Below are 21,279 nucleotides of genomic sequence, written 5' to 3'. Positions count from 1 at the left end.
ACTGGCTTGAGGACAGTTCCATACTGGGCAGGGCGCCCAGCTCAGGTCGCACGCCGTATAGCGGCGTGAGCTGGGCGCGGTGAGGGTTGGTGATAACTACAGTTTCCTCCTTCCTCCTCCGGAAACTTCCATTAATTTTAAGAAAAAGGAAAATAATAAACCACATAGCGCTAAAGCTGCACCAAATAATAATTTAAATTATAACTAAACCGGGTGGAAAACCAAGAAATCATAACAAACAAAACAAACTAAATAATAAATTAATAATAATAAAATATTAACTGGTTTGAGGGAAAGAGACAAACGGGAAAAGTCTGAAGAAAAAATTGACTGCCACCACCAGGAATCGAACCAGAGACCCTCGCTTGTAGCCAGCGATGCTCTAACCACTGAGCTATTATTTAAGCTACTTGTATTATTTAAATTAAATAATAAAAGGTAAATGAAGCCCAAAATCATCAGCGTAGCCGAATCAAGGAACATGACCCGTGCCACAGTCAAGAGTTCATCCGTAGAAGTCGGTAGCCATCAGCCAGTGTTGGTGCGTGAGGTACTTATGGACATCTTCTTTGAACGTGTGGAGCCGCTTCAAGCTGAGTGGAGCCCTTACAATTTCGCTTGGCAAGCTGTTCCATACTGAGACTACAGAAAACGGGTGTACGCGGAGCTTTGCGGACTACCCGTCACTATCTCGTCCGGCCCGGGGATACCTGATAAAGGCTGATTCACTGGCATCTTCTGCTACATGTACTGTATCAGGGTGAGAAAGAACTTTGAAGAAGACGAGTTCGAGCGCAAAAAAAATGAAAAAATGTATTGCCATGATTTCTACCCTGCTTTTCATTGAAAACACTATCTGCATGACCTCCGAACCCTTCACCATGCAGACCACCAGCACTGATCAGGTGCATTGTATACAATTGTGTCGCCTACATACTAGAACTGTGATATAATCATGCAGTTATGCTCCTACCTCCGAAAGGATGCTAAATTATGCTCCAAATTTTCAACCACCAAATTATGCCAATAATTATTCCGGCATAATCCGCCGGTGCCTAGTACGGATGTGTGTGCAATGTGTTGTTGTCGAAGCTCTTTGATTTCTCCCTTGAGTTCCTGAACCTCTAGTTTCAAGGACAATATTGTGTCATCTCTATCCTCTTTCATGGACACAAACTCCGCGGACATGGATGCGAAGGATACCGCAAAAAAAATAAGCTGGTCTTCTACAACAGACGTACCGTACCGTGTGTAGTGGCTGGCTGAGGCAGCACTCCCACGCCTTTTTCCCGGAGTTGCTTGACGAGTTCAGGCCGAGAGAGACTCGATGCTTGGTCGACGGATTTCAGCTCACCCAGGTTGATCAGATCCTGATATCCAAACAGAGCTAGGTCTGCATTCTCATCGAGGGACATTTTGTTCGTCTATAGAATACAAAGTCACTTTAAGTGGGTTGGCAAAAGGCAGGGAAGTGCTGCAGAGAGTAATTCTCGGAGCACGACAATTTGTTGCATCCGTACTAACGCATACATATTCGTGACCGCAGCGCGAGCGTGGAATATTATTGACCCAAGCGCAGCAGGAATAGAGCTTTTTCAAGGTTGTAGATCTACCTTCTCCTTCTCCCTTACGGAGTGGATCCTGCGCACCTTCGCCTTCTCTGCCTTCGTGGTGTGGTGAACATCGCCTAGGTCGGTGTTCTGCGCGGTGATCCGCTCCACCAATAGCTGCGTGATGGTCCTGGAGTCATCAAACTGGCTTGCAAGATCGCACGGGTTGATTATGCTCATGCCCCCTACAATGTAGGCGACAAGGCAGAGCAAGGAGAGTGCGGGTGGTCTGACCGGGAGCAGGATGTCCTGTGAGCGCCGGGATAAACTCGCCGTGGATAATCTCCTCCAGTGGCTGGAAATTCTCCGTCGCTTCTGTTTGTTTGTATACCTTATTTGAATTCGCAAATCCAAACGAGCACAAAAGCTCAATCAGTCAATGACAAGGCAGCGAGTATGTTATTGAATATTGTGTTACAGGGAAGGAGGGTTGGGAGAAAATAATGAGAAAGAAGAGAGAATAGTAGATATCTCAATGAAGAGCAGACCCATCTCCCTAGCTCCTTCCCCTCATGTCCAAGCTTCTCGAGAGGTGTGCGCTAGAGCAACTTACGCAATACAAAACCTATATTCAAACGGAAATCAAAGTCTCTACCCTCCAATTACCGTCCAGTTTCGCTCTTGTGTATTCTGTCCAAGGTGATGGAGACAATCATCAACAGAACAATCACAAAATTAATTTCCTCGAGTCGAACAACGTCTTCTCCACCAGACAATTTGGATTTCGCCATGGTCATAGTGCAGCCGACCTCCTTACCAGCCTCCATCACCAGTGGCTGCATACAGCCGGGGAGAAAGGCGCAGCACGCATACTCGCCATTGACATAGCCGGTGCGTTTGATCGCGTATCACACCCCGGTGTGCTACACAATTTCCCATTTCACAAGCAATGGAAAATTGTGTAGTGAAGTGGGAATTGTATAAGGAGTTGGAGGTGAGATATAACTATGTCTAGCCCTCGCGATTTACGCGATTTCATGCTCGAACACAGCATTTTTTTAAAGTTCAATATTCTAATGAAGCTGTACTTGATGCAGCTCATCCAAGGCCCTTCAGGCCTATTTTTATGGAGAACAAACCCAAACAGGGTGGGTGGGTGGGACATAGTTATATCTCACCTCCAACTCCTTATACAATTCCCACTTCACTACACAATTTTCCATTGCTTGTGAAATGGGAAATTGCATGTCGGAGTTTCCGGTGAGATATAACTATGTCTTGTTTAAAGTCGGTTCCGCACCCTGAGCGGAAACAAGAAACTATCACACTGTCCATACAAGGACTTAGTGAAAGTTCTAGTAAAAGGTGCGTGGCATGATAAACAAGCATAATCAGCCCACACTATGCCAGGCACAGACCACCGAATGACCATCACTGAGTACAGATGGAATTATCATAAAACCAACGCACGGAACGGCGAGTGGAGTAGATCATACCAAAATGGAATGCAACTTAGCATTGTCAACTATGCAGAATTAACGGACAATGCAAACTCCAGAGTGGGAACACCTGGGAAAACTGGTGCACCAGGTATATACAGGACCTTTGGAAAGGAAAAGGTCTGAGAAAACCCCAAATGTGTAGGAGAAAAGAACACGGCGGACTGAAGCCGTGGACCCTATCGGCCGCAATCATGAGCGGCGGAATAACAGACTGTCAGCCAAGGACAGTCGCACCGAAGGTGGTGCCATCAGAAAAACGATGGTGTCCACACCAGCATCCGACATGGAAGTGAGGAGCCACCTCAGCGGCAACGGTGCTCGGTAAGACCGGCTTGTGAGGACGTCGGAGCGACAGCAGCAGAGGGTTGGCAGACGCGGCGGCAGCGGGCGGGAAACTCTCTCTCTCTCTCTCTGTGCGAGCAGAATACTGCCTTAGAGCATCCACACACAACGGAGGGTGCTGAGGGCAAGCAGGGAAGACAAACTACTTGGCTGGATCACCGACGCGCTGATTCTGGGTAAAAGTGGGGATCCCAAATGAAGCAGCGTTGACAATAATGTCCATAAAACGAACATCGAGCTTCTGCAGCTCAGAGTAACGCCGGGCACTCGTCAGAGCCAGCAGCATAGTCAACCTGAGAGTCAGTTCTTTGAGAGACTCATGCGTGAAGGACATGTTCCGGAACCAATCCAGGACTGCCTGTACATTCCACATGCTGCCATAGCACGGCTGAGAAGGACGGGATTGATATGCATCGGGGAGCATATGAGACACCAGAGGATGCGGGCCAACCACAACGCCATCGATGGGAGGAAGCGTCATTGACATGGCTGACCGGTACAACCCTAGCGTATGATACAGTCGAGCCAGACGGAATTGGGAGGTCAGAAAATCGAGGACCTCTGAGAGAACACCCAGGGAATCAATTTGCCGTGTAGCACACCAATCACACCATGTGTTCCATGCCGACTGATACACACGGTCGGTGAGGGAACGCCATGACGCCAAGAGTAGGGTGGCAGTGTCGCCCGAAACTCCGCTGCGGCTGTTGCTAGCCCGGAGAGTTTCCATGCGACCAGGGTGAAGTGAGCTGACTGTACTGACGGGTGAACTTTGTGATCTGGTCCAGCAAACAAGACCGGAGAGGCTGACAGCACGCGCGGAATGTCCACCACTAGTGCCAAGAGAGCTGGAAACCAAGCCTGGCCGGGCCAAAGCGGAGTGACCATGACTATGGATGGGATTTCCTGTAGAACAACCCTGGCCGGGCATTTGCCAATCAGATAGATTGGAGGGAAGGCATAGACTTGCAGGCAGGACCAGTCGAGACGGAAGGCATGCGGGCTGTGTGCATATGGGCGCCAACTGACGTACGTGTGCAGTCGAAATTTAGTGCGAGATGCAAACAGGTCGCAGGCACTCGGTCACATGATCTGGTGAACCTGGAAAACTGACCGGTCGAGCATCCAGGCGCTGGTATCCGTGTGATGGCGAGAGTGATAATCGGCAACTGTATTCACTGCACCAGGTAGATATTGGGAATCAAAGTGATATCTCTGAGCAGACTGACACCACTCCCACAGCGTGGCAGCTATCCTGTCTAATGTCGGTGATGAACGGCTGCCAGTGCGGGGCAAACAGGGAACAGCCACACGGTAGTCGAGCTGCAGGAGAATACTGCCCTGGTATAGAGAAGGCGCTAGCGACTGGACAGCATACTGGGCTGTGAGCGGTTCCGGGACATTCATGTGAAGCTGCTTCTCGGCAGATGTCCATCAGCCGCCTGTGGTGACATTGGCACAATATGCACCGGGCCCCACCCCGAATGACCTGCATGGGATGCATCGGACTGGATGGCGAGGTCCGGTTCGGAAAGGCGTACAGATCGCCCACTCCACAGCTGGAGATGCCGAATCCACTAATGAATCTCGGCATGGCACTCATGACTGAGAGTAAGCCGGTAAGTGTAAAAGGGACCCTGCCGTAGGAACGTGGTCTTCAAACACTGCAAGCGACGATAGTTAAGTGATGCAGGGACCACGGCAACCATGGTGGACACCATCATGCCCACAATTGACGCAATACCCCGAAGACATACGGTGTGAGCAGCCAGCAGACGCGCACATTGTTGTTGAAGCGTGGATGCTTTCGAGTCTGGCAATGAGAACTCCATGGTGACGGAGTTGACCTGAATACCCAGGTATTGTATCTGCCTGGTGGGAATCAGATACGACTGCATCCAGTTGATGTCGAACCCAAGACCAATCAGCAGATGAAGAATGGTAGCAACAGGGAGAAACAGGTCGGACGTTGTCCGTGCCATGATAAATATGTCGGCGAGGTAAATCACCAGGTGTAGGCCGAGCGAACGTACCATCTTCACCACAGGGTGCAGAGCTAGTCTTGGTGAAGACTCTGGCCTCTGGGACCACTGCGCAAGCCAAACGGTAGACAGTTAAACTGGGAAATCTGTTGATACCACTGAAAACTGGAGAAACTGACGATCGAGCCGCTGGACTGGAGAAATAAGCATCTCTTAAGTCTATCCCGATCAGCACATCCCCTAGCTGCAGGTGGTCCGGCACTGTCTTCAATGACTCCAGCGCGAAGTGGTGATACTACAGATAGTTGTTCAGCGCTCGGAGGTTGATAATTGTGGGGGCCGGGGTTTGCCATTATTAAAATTATTTCTTTTCTTTTTGTTTTGTCTTCTCACATTCGTCACTCTGTGAAATGTCACGAATGATAGCAAATTGCCGTGTACCACAAAGAGCCATTGGCAAAACAAACCAATGCATGGCTCGTAATTATTATCGCCTTACTCAGGACCGCCAGATGCAGCGTTTGAGTGGTCCGGTAGTATCATGGCCGTTATACTTTGTGTAGGGTATGACGGGTACACCTGCCCTCCACAGCAGGAAACACGTGTTCGTGGCTGAAAAGTTGGTCCGGTAATAACCTGACCAGCTCCGGCGGCCTGTTATTAATCGCACATCACGGCAGTATGCTACAAGCACAATTGACAAACATGTCACCCGGCAACAGCAAACGGGTGCGCGTTACAGGATTGGCCTAGCAACTTCAAACAGGCGCAATTGACAAACATGGTGCTCCGCTGGGCAACGTCAGCGTGAGTGCACCAAAACAAACACAGCCCCTGCATCAGCAAACGGGAACGCCGTTACAAATATGGTGCCCCGGTAAACTCAATGGGAGCGCACTAATACAAGCTGGCCTGGTAGCTTCAAACAGGCACAACTGACAAACGTGGTGCTCCGCTCGGCAACTTCAGCGTGAGTGCACCAATACAAACACGGCCCCGGCAACAGCGAACGGGAAAGCCGTTATAAACATGGTGCCCGGAAAACTCAACGGGAACGCACCAATGCAAGCTGGCCTGGCAACTGTAAAGCGGCACAACTGACAAATGTGGTGCCCCGCTGGGCAACTTCAACGGGAATGCACCAATACAGACACGGCCCCGGCAACAGCAGACGGGAACGCCGTTTCAAACATGGTGCCCCGGCAAACTCAACGGGAACGCACCAATACAAGCTGGCCTGGCAACTTCAAACAGGCACAACTGACAAACATGGTGCCCGGCTGGGCAACTTCAACGGGAATGCACCAATCATGTGACAAACACGGCCACGGCAACAGCAAACGGAATCGCCGTTACAAATATGGTGCCCCGGCAAACTCCACGGAAACGCACCAAGCTGGCCTAGCAAATGGGTACACTGTTACAACATCAGACCATCACATCAAGATGCCGCTGCGGCAACAATACAGCAGACATGTGAGGTGGATGTGATTGGGACCCGAGGTGGTGGCAAGTAACACTGTCCTGATGTGAGGACTCCGAGTCGGCACTAGCATCTGAGCTCTGACTAGAAGTAGACTAGTCTAGAGACTTAGAGTAGTGCTCACCCTCATCTGAGTCGGAGTATGCCGGTCTTTGACTGAGAACAGTCAGACTCACACTCGGAGGCACTGGCAACAGTGTCCGCCGGACTCGTAGGCACTTAGGCCAAGCAGGTCGTGAGACCGTTCAGGCCGTTTAGGCCGTTAGTGCTCGTCACATTTAAGGACGCACTATGGTGCCGACAAGGTGCCGGGCTGGAGCCACCAGCCACTCGTGTCCTGGCTTCGCCAGAAACATCACACGACCCAAAGTCACGGCGTGACTCGCGTGGACGCAAAACACTCAAAGCACCCGGCCCATCTTGGGGTGTCATCACACGCCCGCATCCACGGCTCAGGGGGTTTCGACCGCATCGGCCGGCACGTGGGCAAGGCGGCGAGCCGCCTGATCATCGTCACGCAAAGACTCTAAAAGCTTCTCCATCGCCGAGAGTCTAAGACGGTGAGAGGAAATTATCCAAGGCACTTCTTGTTCGAGCATGAAAAAAGGCCTGAAGGGCCTTGGATGAGCTGCATCAAGTACAGCTTCATTAGAATATTGAACTTTAAAAAAATGCTGTGTTCGAGCATGAAATCGCGTATATCGCGAGGGCTAGACATAGTTATATCTCACCGGAAACTCCGACATGCAAGTCCAACGTATACGGCCTACGTGGGCAACTGCACCAGTGGCTCAGCAACTACCTCAGTGATCGCTACCTTCAAGTGGTCATTTGTGGCCAGACATCCTCAAGGCTCCCAGGCTGGAGTCCCCCAGGGCAGTATTCTGGGTCCGACTCTCTTCCTTATTATCTGGGGGATCTCCTATTGGTGTATGTACTCGTAGAATAGCTAAGGATGCGAGAGAAAGTGCGCAAAGTGAGTGTGAACATGATGTTGGATTTAAAAAGAAATAATAAGATTGATTGGTTGATTGATTGATTGATTTTATTTTACTTCGCAAGTTCAAACGGGTTCCTGGCCCAGTTATATGAAAGCGAAGGATAGAATTTGCCAAAATCCTAATGAGCAACAGCATAGGCAATATTATTAAGAAACACAAGGAAAGAAAGTAAGACAAGAAAGAAAAGAACAAGCATGCAATCAATGATTGAACATCAAAGGTGTAGCTTCGCGATCAACCGGAGAGTAGAGCAGTGCCACGGTGACATTTGATACGTAAATTTGGAAGCTGTCCTTCGTGAGCCTAAGGGACGAAAGTAACTGGGGCGAAGTTGATATTGTTTCGACGGGAGAATTTTTTTCGTTCTTGGTCCACGGTTGCATCTTAAGATCTTCTAGTAAAATATGAATAAATAACAATAATAATATTAATGTAGAAGAGAAAAGGACATATCGATACGAGTTAAGAGTAACTCTCCATCACTGTAACCTGATACTATATACAGTCAGAACGTGCAATAACTAGGCACAAAACTGACAGAGTACTGAAACATTCTACGTCCTGACACCTAGCTTCAACACATCTCCGTAGCGCTAACCGACAGCCTTCCAACTTGGAAGGTTCAAGGTTATGGAAAGACCAAAGAGGGGAAGGCAAGCGCAACGAAAATGAGCAAAAGCTACAGTCCCAACGGAACAAAGAATGTCGATTGTTACTGGACGATGACGAGACCAGTACGATATTTGACAAAGCGGTCTAACTACAATTCGAAGCAGCAAAGCAGCACACCACCCAACTTGGGTGGGTCATAAATATCAAAGATAAATAAAGAAAGGGAAGCTTTGCGAAAACGAATTGTACAAGCCGAAAGCCAAACTCCTACAGTACTCCTCATGCATGACATTGTGATGGACTAGTTGACTACAAAACAAGTTGTTTCACACGACGTAATAAAAAAGCTTATGGTGGTTGTACTGAGTGCGCAGCTTACTCTATTTATTGCGTTGAATAATATTAATAATAATAATAATCTTGTATGAGTCTAACCGTATGCCAGGTAAGAAAAAAATTGACGGGAGTGAATTTAGTTCACAAAAGACACAAAGGTCAAAAGTTCGCCGAGGTCAACCTGGAAGGAAGATGAAGAAGCTAAGAGTGGAACAAAGACGATCGTGATCTTTTTTTATCGTTGTGGCGTTGCCACTCGTTCAGCTCTGCAGGCAATCATTAGGTAAGCCCTATCGCCCGGAAAGCATGCCTAAAGTGTTGCAGTCAGGCGTCATGAGAAGCGCGCTGTAGGTGGCTTATTCGCAGCAATATGCTGTAATAAGTACCACAAGCAATGGTGTAGTGATGATTGTAGTATACTGCAAGTTTGCCCTGTAAAGCTCCTGCAGGTTTTCAGGAAAATACCAGGTAAAAGAAGGGCGAGCATAATTGTCTTCCAAATGTAATAAATGTAGAATACATAGCCATAATACGCCATCAACCTTTAAACGACTGTGCCGTTGCAGGTACAGGTGCAGGTCAGGGCAAGAAGATATGCCAAGACTGCTTGCGAAAAGCACCGGCACGCAAGGACCTAACGCAATTCCTAGCAGATGGATTCCAATTTGAGCAGGTATGCCTGACATGAGCAAAAATCACTCGATAAACAGAACTGAAACACTCAAGAGAATGCACTTTTCCTTTTTTCTTTCCAATTGTGCTGCAGGTGTGGTACAAATGTAATGATGTGAACGCAGCCATTGACAAGGATGAGATAGGCAATGCCATGAAAGAGCTGGATGTCCTGAAAAAGTCAGTCACAGAGAAAAGTAAAGAAGTGCAAAAGCAACAAGTTGTGCTAGACAGATCCCAAAGAAAAAAGAAAAAGATATCCAGACATCTCACAAGGACGAACAAGCAGTTTGGTGAGCTGAGACAAACCATTGATCGGCTCGAGAAGCAGAAGAAGGAGAATGCTAACACCATTGCACAGCTGAGAACTGAATTGACAACTGCCAAAACACACCTCTCGGCTACGATTGTTGGCAAGCAAGCAGAATGCCACCAGAAAATGCTCTTCAGACGGAAATACCAAGTAGCGCTACAGACGGTCAACAAACTCAAGAAAAAAATATCTGGCACAAAACAAACACAGCAGCAGCAACAAGTCAGAGAGCAAGTCAATATTGAAAAGGAAAAGAAGACGATAAAGACCCTTGAAGGCAGGCCCCGCGCTATACGGATGCAGTGCGCCTCTGCTGTATTCAACTGCTCTCTCATAATATCGGGGTAAACCATGTGTCTCCGGTTATTCGATGTGTGTGATTGAAACGCTTACTGGGCACCAGGTTGACCGACTGCCAAGCCCTGCTAAGATGTGCGACTTCCTGGCCGAGTCTAAGCAACTGGTCCTCACACAAATCGGAGAACAGATGCTAACGGAGGACAATATAACACTGCACCGTGATGGCACATCCAAACAAGGACACAAGTATTACACGGCGCAGCTAGCCACTCCCGACAGTGTTCTCAGCCTCGGCCTTGCACCAGTGAAATCAGGCACTCCAGAGCACAGCTTCGAAGCCGTCTTGACTATGCTCTCCGATGTTGAGCAAGCCTGTCACAGATCAGGATCTGACATGCCTGAGGCCAGGAAGTAAGTTGATCAGTAACAACAAAAACACAATGACTGATTGAAGTAGTGTAGAAAAGAGCGTGAACAAAATGCTCGAGTCGTACCGTGCAAACATTCTTCCAGAGATGGTGGACGGCCAATTCACTTTCACTGCGCGTCTGGTCTCTTCAACTCCTACCACCCAAGGATTAAGTTTACATACGAGTTGAGTGAGGTGAGTGGCTCAGTGAATTACATGGATTTAACCATTGCGATCAAAGAGTCGGGAGAGTTGGCATACAAGCTTTTCCAGAAATCATGCAGCAGTGGGCTACTGATGGATTATGCGTCGGCTACTCCCCAACATATGAAGTTGGCCGTTGCCTCCTCGCAATTTCTGAGGTCCCAGCGCCTATCATCAGGTCCCCAGATGCGCAGTGAAAGTGAATTGACGATAACCAAGCAAATAAAACTGAATCACTATCCGGTAGGGGTGAAAGTTGGCACTGAGATCCCGAGTTTGAGTACTCTGATTTTCTCCGATCGAATATTCGAGTATCCTTAGTCTCCTAAAAATTGCACACCAAGGGCCTTAAAATCACATGATACAACCCTGATTGAACCGAGTAGAAATCATTTTTCTCGGGGATATTAGTTGGTGGGTCATTTGGGCTCTCTCTACTCGTGAACAAATGTTCACCACACACTCTGCACATCAATATCTGCCGACTGCTGCTCTGAAACTGCAGATTTCTGTGGTATATGCCCGGACCACCTATGACCGAGTACTCTGATTTATTCCGAGTATGATTATTTTTGAAAAAACCGAGCGAGTATTCGGTATAATTGTTTCACCCCTACTATCCGGACATTGTCATCAACGAGGCGCGCACACGAGCTAGCAAGCCAAAGCGTCGGCGTTGGACAAACCCATCCAGTGCCTTCTTGAAATTACAATACAAATCTGACCAAGTGGATTATGCTGTAAACAAAGCCATACGAAAATATAAAATAGCCGTCAGAGTCGTGTACGAGAATGCTGGAAGCCTGAAGCGTACAGTGTGCCAGTCTGCCCTAGTACGTCCATTATGCCTTAAAGCCAAAAACCCAACACAGCGGAGAACGAGAGGTCGGCCCAAGGGACCGTGCCTGACATGCCAGACGGGGGCCCGGGATGCCTGCTTGCAGGTGGTATACGAAACAAAATGCAAGAAATGTGTACAGCAATATGTTGGCGAGACGGAGCGATTCCTTGAGACCCGGCTGGAGGAGCATACTGGAGACGCACGAAGGAGGACAGTAGACAAGCCCTGGGGGGACCATTACAGAACCAAGCACCCTGACTGCACTTTGGCTTGCGGAGAAAGTGCATTCTCGGAAGTCTCCGTCATCGCCAGAGAGCCCAGAGCCCGTCGCAAGCTTCGTGAGGCCATTGAAATACATGACACTAAGCCACCAGTTAACACAAGCACCGGCTGGGACCTTCTATAATGCATATTGCATGATAATTATTACACCATACTGTACATATACATGTAATCGTATACTACTTTCATTACCTGGGCTACCATCTGCACGCGCATTACCTAGCAACAAATGCCAACCTGCTGTGGTGTAATTTCACAACTTGCCTCTTGCTGACTTTTTGACACACTGCTTCATCACACTTGACATACTTTGACTTTTCTGCGGCTCGGCGCCCCGCCATCGGGGCCAGTCGTCACTCTACACCTGTTCCTATCATCCGGTCTCCCTGCTTCAGACCTGACTCATTATCACAGTCCTAGCTTGCTACTGCCCAGCGCCCTGCCATCAGTGCAGGTGGCAAATTTACGCCTAGCGCCTGATCTGTATTATCCCGCCTCCCTGCCTTGCGCTTGACTCGTACTGTGCTACGGTCCAACGCAACATCATCATTGACATCAGGCCAGCTTTACACCTGGCTTTTTGGGGGGTTTTCCCGCCTCCCGTTAGCAGAATAGATTGCGCGCTTCGGGCGGAACAGGCACATATTTAAACCGCCCATTTGCAGCCTTCGGGACATCATTGACTACCTGAAGAAGGCCATTGGCTGAAACGTTGTATAATTATAATGGAATGGTTCGGAAATTTGCAGAGTATTGTGGAATGGGTGAGTTCACCCAATTGTATCTACTATGAAACTGCAAGAAGCCTCCAAACTTCTTCTCAGAAATAATATTAATAATAAATTTTACAAGTTATCCGTTTTGTCCAACACTAACGGTTATAAGCAGAATACTGTTGAGTCAAAAATGTGCAACAATTAGCTTTTTTCGAATTTTAATCCTTGGCTCTCCATCCCTTTTTTGTCTCAGTGACGTGTGGTAAAGCTTTTTTTAGCTCTGAAAAATCTCGTGGTTGGGCGTTTAGCCCCACATATGCCCGTTCCGGGATCATGGAGACCACTGATACATCTCGGGAACCAGCTGAAGTCGACCCATGGCGGAAAGTAAGCGCCAGGGACCTGATGGCCCGAACTGTGATATTTCCAGCTCCAAAGGATTTGAAACTCGCCGAGTACGTGAGCTGCCTCGAGCGACACGGAATAGGAGCTGAGCTCATCCTATCTATCCAGGTCAGTTCGGTAGGCCAATGCAGATTAACGTTCACAGATATCCAGCTTGCCCAGTTAGTCGTGAAGAATGGTTTCCATATCAATGGACAACATATCCTTCCAAAATCCTTGACAGAAAACACTCATGTTCAGTTGCGCATTCACGATGTTCCTGTGTGGGTGTCGGATGGCGCCATTACAGCCGCACTTGCTCCATACGGTACCGTGCAGGGCGCCATCCGCCACGGTAAACTTAAGGTACGGGACAACGTTGTTATTGCAACCGGAGTCCGTTTTGCAACCTTTGTACTGGGGTCGAATAAAGCCGTACCTTCGTACGTGAAATCCAGAGACGGGAAAGGCACTTTCCGCGTACATTATAGTGGCCAAAAGCCCACGTGTCGGATTTGCAGCAAGCCAGAGCACCTTGCCAAGGACTGCCCTGAGGCCCGCAGTACCACTGCCAGTACCGGTAGTACACAGCAGTCACGGCATTCAACGTCACCTACATGTACAGACACTGAACGCACACGTCGACTCCTGTCTGATGTGGTCGCAAACCCAGCCCAGACAGAGCAGCAAAGTAAAGCCCAATCACAATGCCCAACATCCAAGTCTAAGCAGGCTGATCTCCCAGCAGCTGACAAGAGCGACTCCAGCTCCTCTGAGTCTGAAGAGTTGCCTCTTTCTGCTGATACTGAATCATTGGTCGACAACGAAAGCTTATCCAAGCCAGAAAACCAGCAGCTGTCTAACTTGTCCTGCGACTCCGACAGGGAGGCCAAGAAGGCAGACAGCGATGCATGTACAGCCCTAGGCCCACAGCTGGGAGGCCATAGCGACGATGATCCTGATTCTGGCGGGTGGGAAGTCAACCGATCCAAGCGTTCACGCCATAGCGTCACACCTGATCGGGACCAGAGTGCCACCACCACTGGATCCAAGCAACGGAAAAAACGGAAACGAAAATCTCCTGAGAGTGGCCAACAAGTCCTGCAGTAAGTCACTTCAGAAACTTACCGCTTTGATACACATTTACCTTTCATTTTTACACCCATGCCTAGTTCTGTCATTCATCACAATACCGTTTTAAAAATGTTCACTCAGACTCTTTTGCACCAATGCATTTAGCTTAGGAAACAAGCTAGCTGAGTTCCAGCACACACTGCACCAGCATAATCCCGACATAGCAGTAGGGACGGAAACAAAGTTTTCCTCTGAAACCGTTCCACCATCCGACTCCACATTCCCTGGCTACACCACCTTCCGGCTGGATCGAACAGCACGCGGTGGCGGAGTGGCCGTGTTACGGAGGTAGCCTCAATTGAAGTATTATTCGTTCTCGTTCTGCTTCTTCGAATGTTGCTGAACAGTTTTCCTCTCCATGCTCTGCTAAATCGTTGCCTGTACGCGCCACGTCTAGCGCCTTGTTTCTACGCTAGCACTTAGCACCTTATTCGTCATCACGCGCTCTTCTTATCTACATGTATGTGCTAGGTGTTGGTGTAGAGGCAAGGTGTTAGATGTGGCCGCCGCTCTTGCTATATAGTTCATTGGAGCGTAGGCACAGTTGTTGTTTTTCCAGAGTTCTGCTTGTGATGGTATTCTTCTGAATGGTCATCGAAGTAAATCTGAGTATGGTTCAAGACAGTTAGTTGCCTTTCGAGAATATCTCTGGGTTTATGAGCCACATTATTTGGTAGCAGAGGACGGTTTTGAATGTCAACCATGGCGGAAACAAAGAGTTCTTTGTCAGTGGCAAGTGACGAGAGTCTGCGGTAAGGAACGGACCAAGTCGGGGCGGACGTACGTTTGGCGGACGGACAGCGGGTCCCCCGTAGTGGCGGTTCAAGCAGCATTCAGCAGTCAGAGGGCACGGTGAAGGAAACAAAGAGTTCTTTGTCAGTGGCAAGTGACGAGAGTCTGCAAGGAACGGACCAAGTCGGGGCGGACGTAGGTTTGGTGGACGAACAGCAGGTCCCCCGTAGTGGCGGTTCAAGCAGCATTCAGCAGTCAGAGGGCACGGTGAAGGATTTTGGAGTTTCCGATATTGATGACGAAGAACAAGAATATGATGATGAAGAACCGGCGTTCAGCGAAGAATGCCTGAGAACGATGAAGATCGATGCCAAGGCCAATTTCACCAACATTCGAAGACGTTTGCTGAATCGGATAGTGAACGGAGAGGGGATTGGTGATGACGACCTTGGATATCTGGAACACGCGTACTCTGGTGCAGCAGGCGTCGTGGGCGATCTTCTGGGACTGTGTTCTGGAGACGGAGACTTGTCGAAACGGAGGAAGCTGGTTGCGGAGCTGGAAGAGCTTGAGGAGAAGTACAGCGCAGCTGTGAACAGAGCACTGGAAGAAGCCACGTACAGCGCTAGTGTTGGTGGGCGGTTTGGAGCTGGTCATGGCTTGGGATACAGCCAGTACTCGACGGCGAGGTACTCAGCTCCAATGATGACGCCAGATCACTTGACGGAGGTGGGTGCGGAGCGGTCTGTCTTTGGCCAGTTGGGGGCCAGGTCAATGCTGTACTCTGGGTCTGCTGGCTCTGGGCTGGTGGAATCTGGCATGGAGACTTCTCCTAGTAGCCTAAGTGCCTTGGCCTTTCATGAGAGTCAAGGTGTCGCAAGTCCACTCCTGGTTCCAACACCATCTACTGCCAGTACCTCTAGTGCTGATCAGACCAGCAATGGCAGTGCATCAGCGCCAGTGACCGGTTCCAGTGGTAGCAGTGTGTCAGTGGCCAGTGCTAATGATGGTACTGCCAGTAGTACTATGCCAGGCGCAGTCAGTCAGCCCACCAAGAGGAGCAGCGTCAGCAACACCACACTGGGAACGGCCCAGCTGACCAAGAAGTCTGTTCAGTTTAGTCAGAGCCACCAGTCCACTGCCAGCACTCAGTCCAGATTGAGACCAGCAGTGAGTGTGTTCTTACCCCCTAGAACGGTCCCTGCAGCTGGAGGTGCAGCTGGAGGTGCATCAACGGTCGTCCCCGCTGTGACAGTCCCCAACACATCCATGGCTCCCCAACCGACTGGGTCCTCGAGCAGCCATATGTATCAGCCTCCACTGACGGGTGAACGACCACTAGCAGCCGACATCGGGCCATGGGCGAGCATGAAGAAGATCACAATACCCACATTCGATGGCGATAAACGGCGCTTCGAGTCCTGGTGGGCAGCGTTTTCCACCTGTGTGGACAAGGCACCGCTAACCGCGGAATGCAAGATGCTTCGACTAAGACAGTATGTCCAGGGTGAGCCGTTGAAAGCCATCGACCGATTCGGGTACACCATCGCTGCGTATGATGCAGCCAAGGCCCTATTGCACCGAAAGTATGGCGGAGAGAGGCGCCGAGTTGCCATCCATCTGGAGGAAATTGAGGCCCTCAAACCCGTGCGGAAGGAGCACCCGAGAGACCTGGAGCGGTTCTCGGAACTGCTGGCCGTCGCCGTCATTAACTTGAAGGACTCGGGCCGAGCTACTGAGCTGGCGGCCGGAACCTTCTACCTGACTCTTCTCAAGAAGCTGGACGAGCAGCTGATCACCCGCTACCACCGGTGGCGGCATGAACAAGCTAAGGCTGAGTCGGTAGAAGAGCTGCTTGAGTACTGTACCCAGGAAGCAGAGTTCATGGTCTCCGCTGCGGAGACGAAAGCTGGCTTGAGTCCCGTGAGTAAGGCAGAGCCGTCACAGCCAACAAAGGTCCACCGGTCGCCTCGACCAAGCACGTTCGTGACCAGCAGCCAGCCGGCAGCCAACTCACAAAAGTGCATCGTGTGCCAAGGTGAACACAAGCTGTGGCAGTGCCTATCCTTCAAAGCTGCGACAGTGAACAAGCGATGGCGCATTGCCAAGGATTCAGGTGTGTGTTTCCGCTGCCTGGATGTCGGCCACAATGGATGCGACTGCACGCGGAGTCGGCCATGTGGTTTGGACGGGTGCACGAAGCTCCACCATCGCTTTCTGCACGCCACACAGAGCAGAGGCCCTGTGTTTAGCAGCGTGACGCGCCCGTCCACACAGACACCAGCAGCGAACTCTGTCTCAGGGCGTTGGGCAGGACGCGCGATGCCAAACACAACTAGCACCCAACAGTCGTCCAGCCAAACAGAGCAGCAGACATTCTGCTCCGTCGTCACGGAGGGTTCTCAGTCCACGGAAGAGGAGTGCTACGCCTCCCAGAGCACCGACGTGTCCATCAGCCTGAGGACGATACCGGTCACCATCAAGCACGGCGACACAAGCATTCACGTCAATGCACTGTTGGACGATGGCAGCACCATGAGCTACATCAGTGAGGGCGTAGCACACGAACTTGGTCTGCACGGGGAGTTGCAGAGCATCACGGTCAACACGTTGGACGGAACACCGAGTACATTTCAGTCGGTGCATGTGTCGTGCAGCGTAAGTGTCAACGGCGTGTTCAGCACAGACCTCCATGCTTGGACAGTGCGGCACCCAACAGGACGCCTGAAGCCAGTCAACTGGCGCCGCAGCGCATCGACGTGGCCACATCTCAAAGGGATCCGTTTCCCTCCCACCGCCAAGCCTGATCGGGTCGACGTTCTGCTCGGCCTGGACTGTATCGCAGCGCACCAGTCCTTGCACGAGGTGACTGGTAAGCCTGGTGAACCAGTCGCACGGCTCACCCCGCTAGGATGGACCTGTGTGGGGCCGGTACGGGCGAGCCCAGGCAGTTCGCGTATGGGGCATGCGTACCATGCGCAGCTGCAGCTCGGCAGCAATGAGATCAGTAAGCTGCTGCGTCGCTTCTGGGACGTCGAGGAGTTAGCCGTACCCGACTTGCCACACTTGTCACCGGCGGAGGAGAAACTGCTCACACAGACACGGGAATCTCTGGCGTTCAGCGACGGTCGGTATCATGTGGGCCTTCCGTGGAAGACAACACCACCGGTCCTGCCCGACAACTTCGCCATGGCACGCAAACGACTGATTGGCACCGAGCGGAAGCTGCTGCTAACGGACGGTCTGGGTACCAAGTACAGCGCCATCATCCAGGAGTACTTGGCAAAGGGCTATATCCGCCGTGTGCCGAAGGAGGAACCACGACCACACAGCATCTGGTACCTGCCTCACTTTCCGGTGGTCCGTCTGGACAAGCAGACAACGAAAGTGAGGATTGTATTTGATGGGTCGGCGCAGTTCCAAGGCGTCGGAGTGAACGACTTCCTCAACAAGGGGCCGAAGCTGCAACGGGACATCTGCAACGTGCTCCTGCGGTTCCGCAAGCATCCTGTTGCCATTGCCTGTGACATCAAGCAGATGTACCTGCAGATTGGTGTGCACAAATCCGACCGGCCATACCAACGATTCCTATGGCGCAACTGTGATGCCGATGCGCAGCCTGCAGTGTATGAGTTCCAGCGTGTGGTATTCGGACTCGCCTCATCACCATTCCTCACTCAGTTCGTCTCCCAGGAGCATGCGAGGGTGCTCACCAGTACGGATGAACGTGCGGCTGAAGCAGTCAACAAGTCCACATACATGGACGACACGCTTGATTCCGTGCCAACCGTCGCTGATGGCATCGCACTCTACAAGTCTCTTGTGAAGGTGTGGGAGTCGGCCGGCATGCACCCGACGAAGTGGCTCTCAAACTCGGCCGAGCTTCTGACAGTGATCCCTGAGTCAGAACATGGACGCTCCATCGACCTGTCACCAGGGGAGCTGCCAAGAGTGAAGACGCTAGGTATCTCGTGGTCAGCTGCTAGCGACGCTTTCAGTTTTGCCATCCCACCGGATTCGGGCCAGGAGTTCAGCAAGCGGAGCGTGCTGCAACGGGTAGCATCCGTCTTTGACCCGCTGGGTCTGCTGGCGCCGTACATCATCCGAGGCAAGATGCTCATCCAGGAACTGTGGTTGCGAGGCTCGACCTGGGACGACCCACTGGAGCCCTCTGTGGACAAGCTGGTGAAGGAGTGGATTGCTGATGCGCGGGATCTGCAGACGCTACGCATTCCAAGACCACTCATGGCAGCTGACGGTGTGTCGTCGCTGCACGTATTCGCAGATGCCTCCGAGAAGGCAATGGGTGCTGTCGCCTACATCATTTCCAAGGACCCCAGTGGAGCTACATGCCGACTCGTTGCAGCTAAGTCTAAAGTCGCCCCGCTGGAAGCGGTGAGCATCCCACGACTAGAGTTGATAGCCGCCGTCATGGCAGCCCGTTTGGCAGCCGTCGTCAGCCGTGCTCTCGAGATGCAGGATATCTATCTGTGGTCTGACAGCATGAACGTCCTCTGGTGGATCCATGGTCACAGTCGGCAGTTCAAGACATTCGTGGCCAATCGCGTCTCTGAGATTCGTCGTCTCACACAGCCAGAGCAATGGCGGCATGTGACCACTGACCAGAACCCCGCAGATCTGGTCTCTCGTGGGTGTACTGCAGCAGTGCTGACATCATCGGACCTATGGTGGACTGGGCCCGCTTTCCTGTCAACCGACGAGCCATGGCCTGCCAGCCCTACGCTTCAGCCCAGCTCCGGCGCTCGGCACGAGGTCAAAGGTTTGCCACGCAACCGCTCGCAGGACATGCAAACGTATCATGCAGACGTCCAAAGTGCCAACGATGCACCACCCGAGCAGGATTGGATCATTGACCCAGCAAAGTGGCTAGACTGGCAGAAGACCATCCGTACGCTCACATGGGTCCGGCGGTTCATCTCGAACTGCCGTGCAGCGGCAGAGGATCGCCTGGCAGGAGAGCTCACCCCGATTGAGTTGGCTGACGCAGAGCTGTACGTCGTTCGGAACACGCAGCGTGATGCGTTCGCTGCTGAGATAGTCCTCCTGAGGAAACGCAAAGCAGTACATGCTACCAGTAAGCTGGCCAAGCTATGTCCATTTCTTGACGACGACGGTGTTCTACGCTGTGAAGGGCGCTTGCAGTATGCAGAGTTCCTACCACGAGACGCTGTCCATCCGATCATCCTGCCGCGGAAGCATGCCGTGACCAAGATGCTCATCAGGTTCCAACACGAGAAGGGCAAGCACGCTACGGGGACGAACGCAACATTGTCTGCGCTGGCCGCCCGCTATTGGGTCATCGCCGCACGGGAGGCCGTCCACGAGTGGGAACAGGAATGCGCAGTCTGTCGCCGGTACCGGAGCAAGCCAGCTGGGCAGCGAATGGCACCGCTGCCGGTCAGTCGGATCGTGCCCTCTCACCGTGCGTTCAGCCGCGTGGGCGTCGACTACGCCGGCCCCTTCCTCACCATGCAGGGACGCGGTCGGGCCAGAACCAAACGCTATCTGTGTGTATTCACGTGTCTGGAGACGCGCGCTGTACATCTGGAGCTCGCATTCTCACTCGACACATCTAGTTTCATCAACTGTTTCTTCCGGTTCGTGAGCCGGCGCGGCCTTCCCAATCAAGTCATATCGGACAATGGCACAAACTTTGTTGGTGCAGTTCGGGAGCTGAAGGACCTCATTCGCAACATCGACCAAGCCAAAGTCCAGACGGGCACCGCACATCATGGTGTGTCCTGGTCGTTCAACCCTCCAGCAGCACCTCATTTCGGTGGTGTGTTCGAGATTATGGTGAAGGCAGCCAAACGTGCTATTTACCACATTCTGTCTGGCAGTGACATCACCGACGAGGATCTGCTGACCGCCTTTGCCGGAGCAGAGGATCTGATCAACTCTCGCCCGATCACTGCCATATCAGTCAACCCCAACGACAACTTGCCCCTCACCCCGAATCATTTTCTGAACGGGAGACTTGGAGAAGTCGTCCTACCGGAGTCAGACCATCCGCGTCAGCGATGGCAACGCATTCAGGAGCTGCTTGGGCATGTCTGGCGTCGCTGGATCCAAAAGTGGCTGCCTCAGCTCAGCAAGCGGGTCAAATGGACGGCAGACCAACGCAACGTGAAGGTTGGTGATGTCATGCTGTTGCTGTCACCAGACACCGCTAGGCGTAAATGGCCATTGGTTCGGGTTCTGGAAGTCTACCCCGGGAAGGATGAACGAGTACGTGTTGCCAAGGTGCAGGTGGGTGATCGTACTCTTGTGCGACCCATCAACCGCTTGTGCCCGCTGGAGTATGCGCCAGAGTGATGGATTGATGTGGACACTCTAGCTTTTCTGCTGTCTGTCTTCTGCAAATCATTGCATGCCCTCTATCTTCTTATTATTAGTCAGCGGTATTGCTATATCTTTACCCAGCTGCTTGGGCCGCCGCTGCGGGGGACCTGCTGTCTAGCCA

General features: G+C 51.4%; 1 protein-coding gene across 1 annotated transcript; it reads left to right on the top strand.

Moving 5' to 3' along the window:
* The first annotated feature begins 14,765 nt into the window (after window positions 1-14,765).
* LOC135813359 (uncharacterized) lies at window positions 14,766-21,131 on the top strand. Its single transcript, XM_065326459.1, has 2 exons — window positions 14,766-14,815; window positions 14,879-21,131. Exons 1-2 carry the CDS (start codon window positions 14,766-14,768, stop codon window positions 21,129-21,131), a joined length of 6,303 nt encoding a protein of 2,100 aa, XP_065182531.1.
* Window positions 21,132-21,279: the final 148 nt, after the last annotated feature.

The sequence above is a fragment of the Sycon ciliatum genome, chromosome 4, assembly GCF_964019385.1.
Source record: "Sycon ciliatum chromosome 4, ocSycCili1.1, whole genome shotgun sequence".
NCBI classification, from domain to species: domain Eukaryota; kingdom Metazoa; phylum Porifera; class Calcarea; order Leucosolenida; family Sycettidae; genus Sycon; species Sycon ciliatum.
This window is presented reverse-complemented; position numbering and strand designations above follow the sequence as displayed.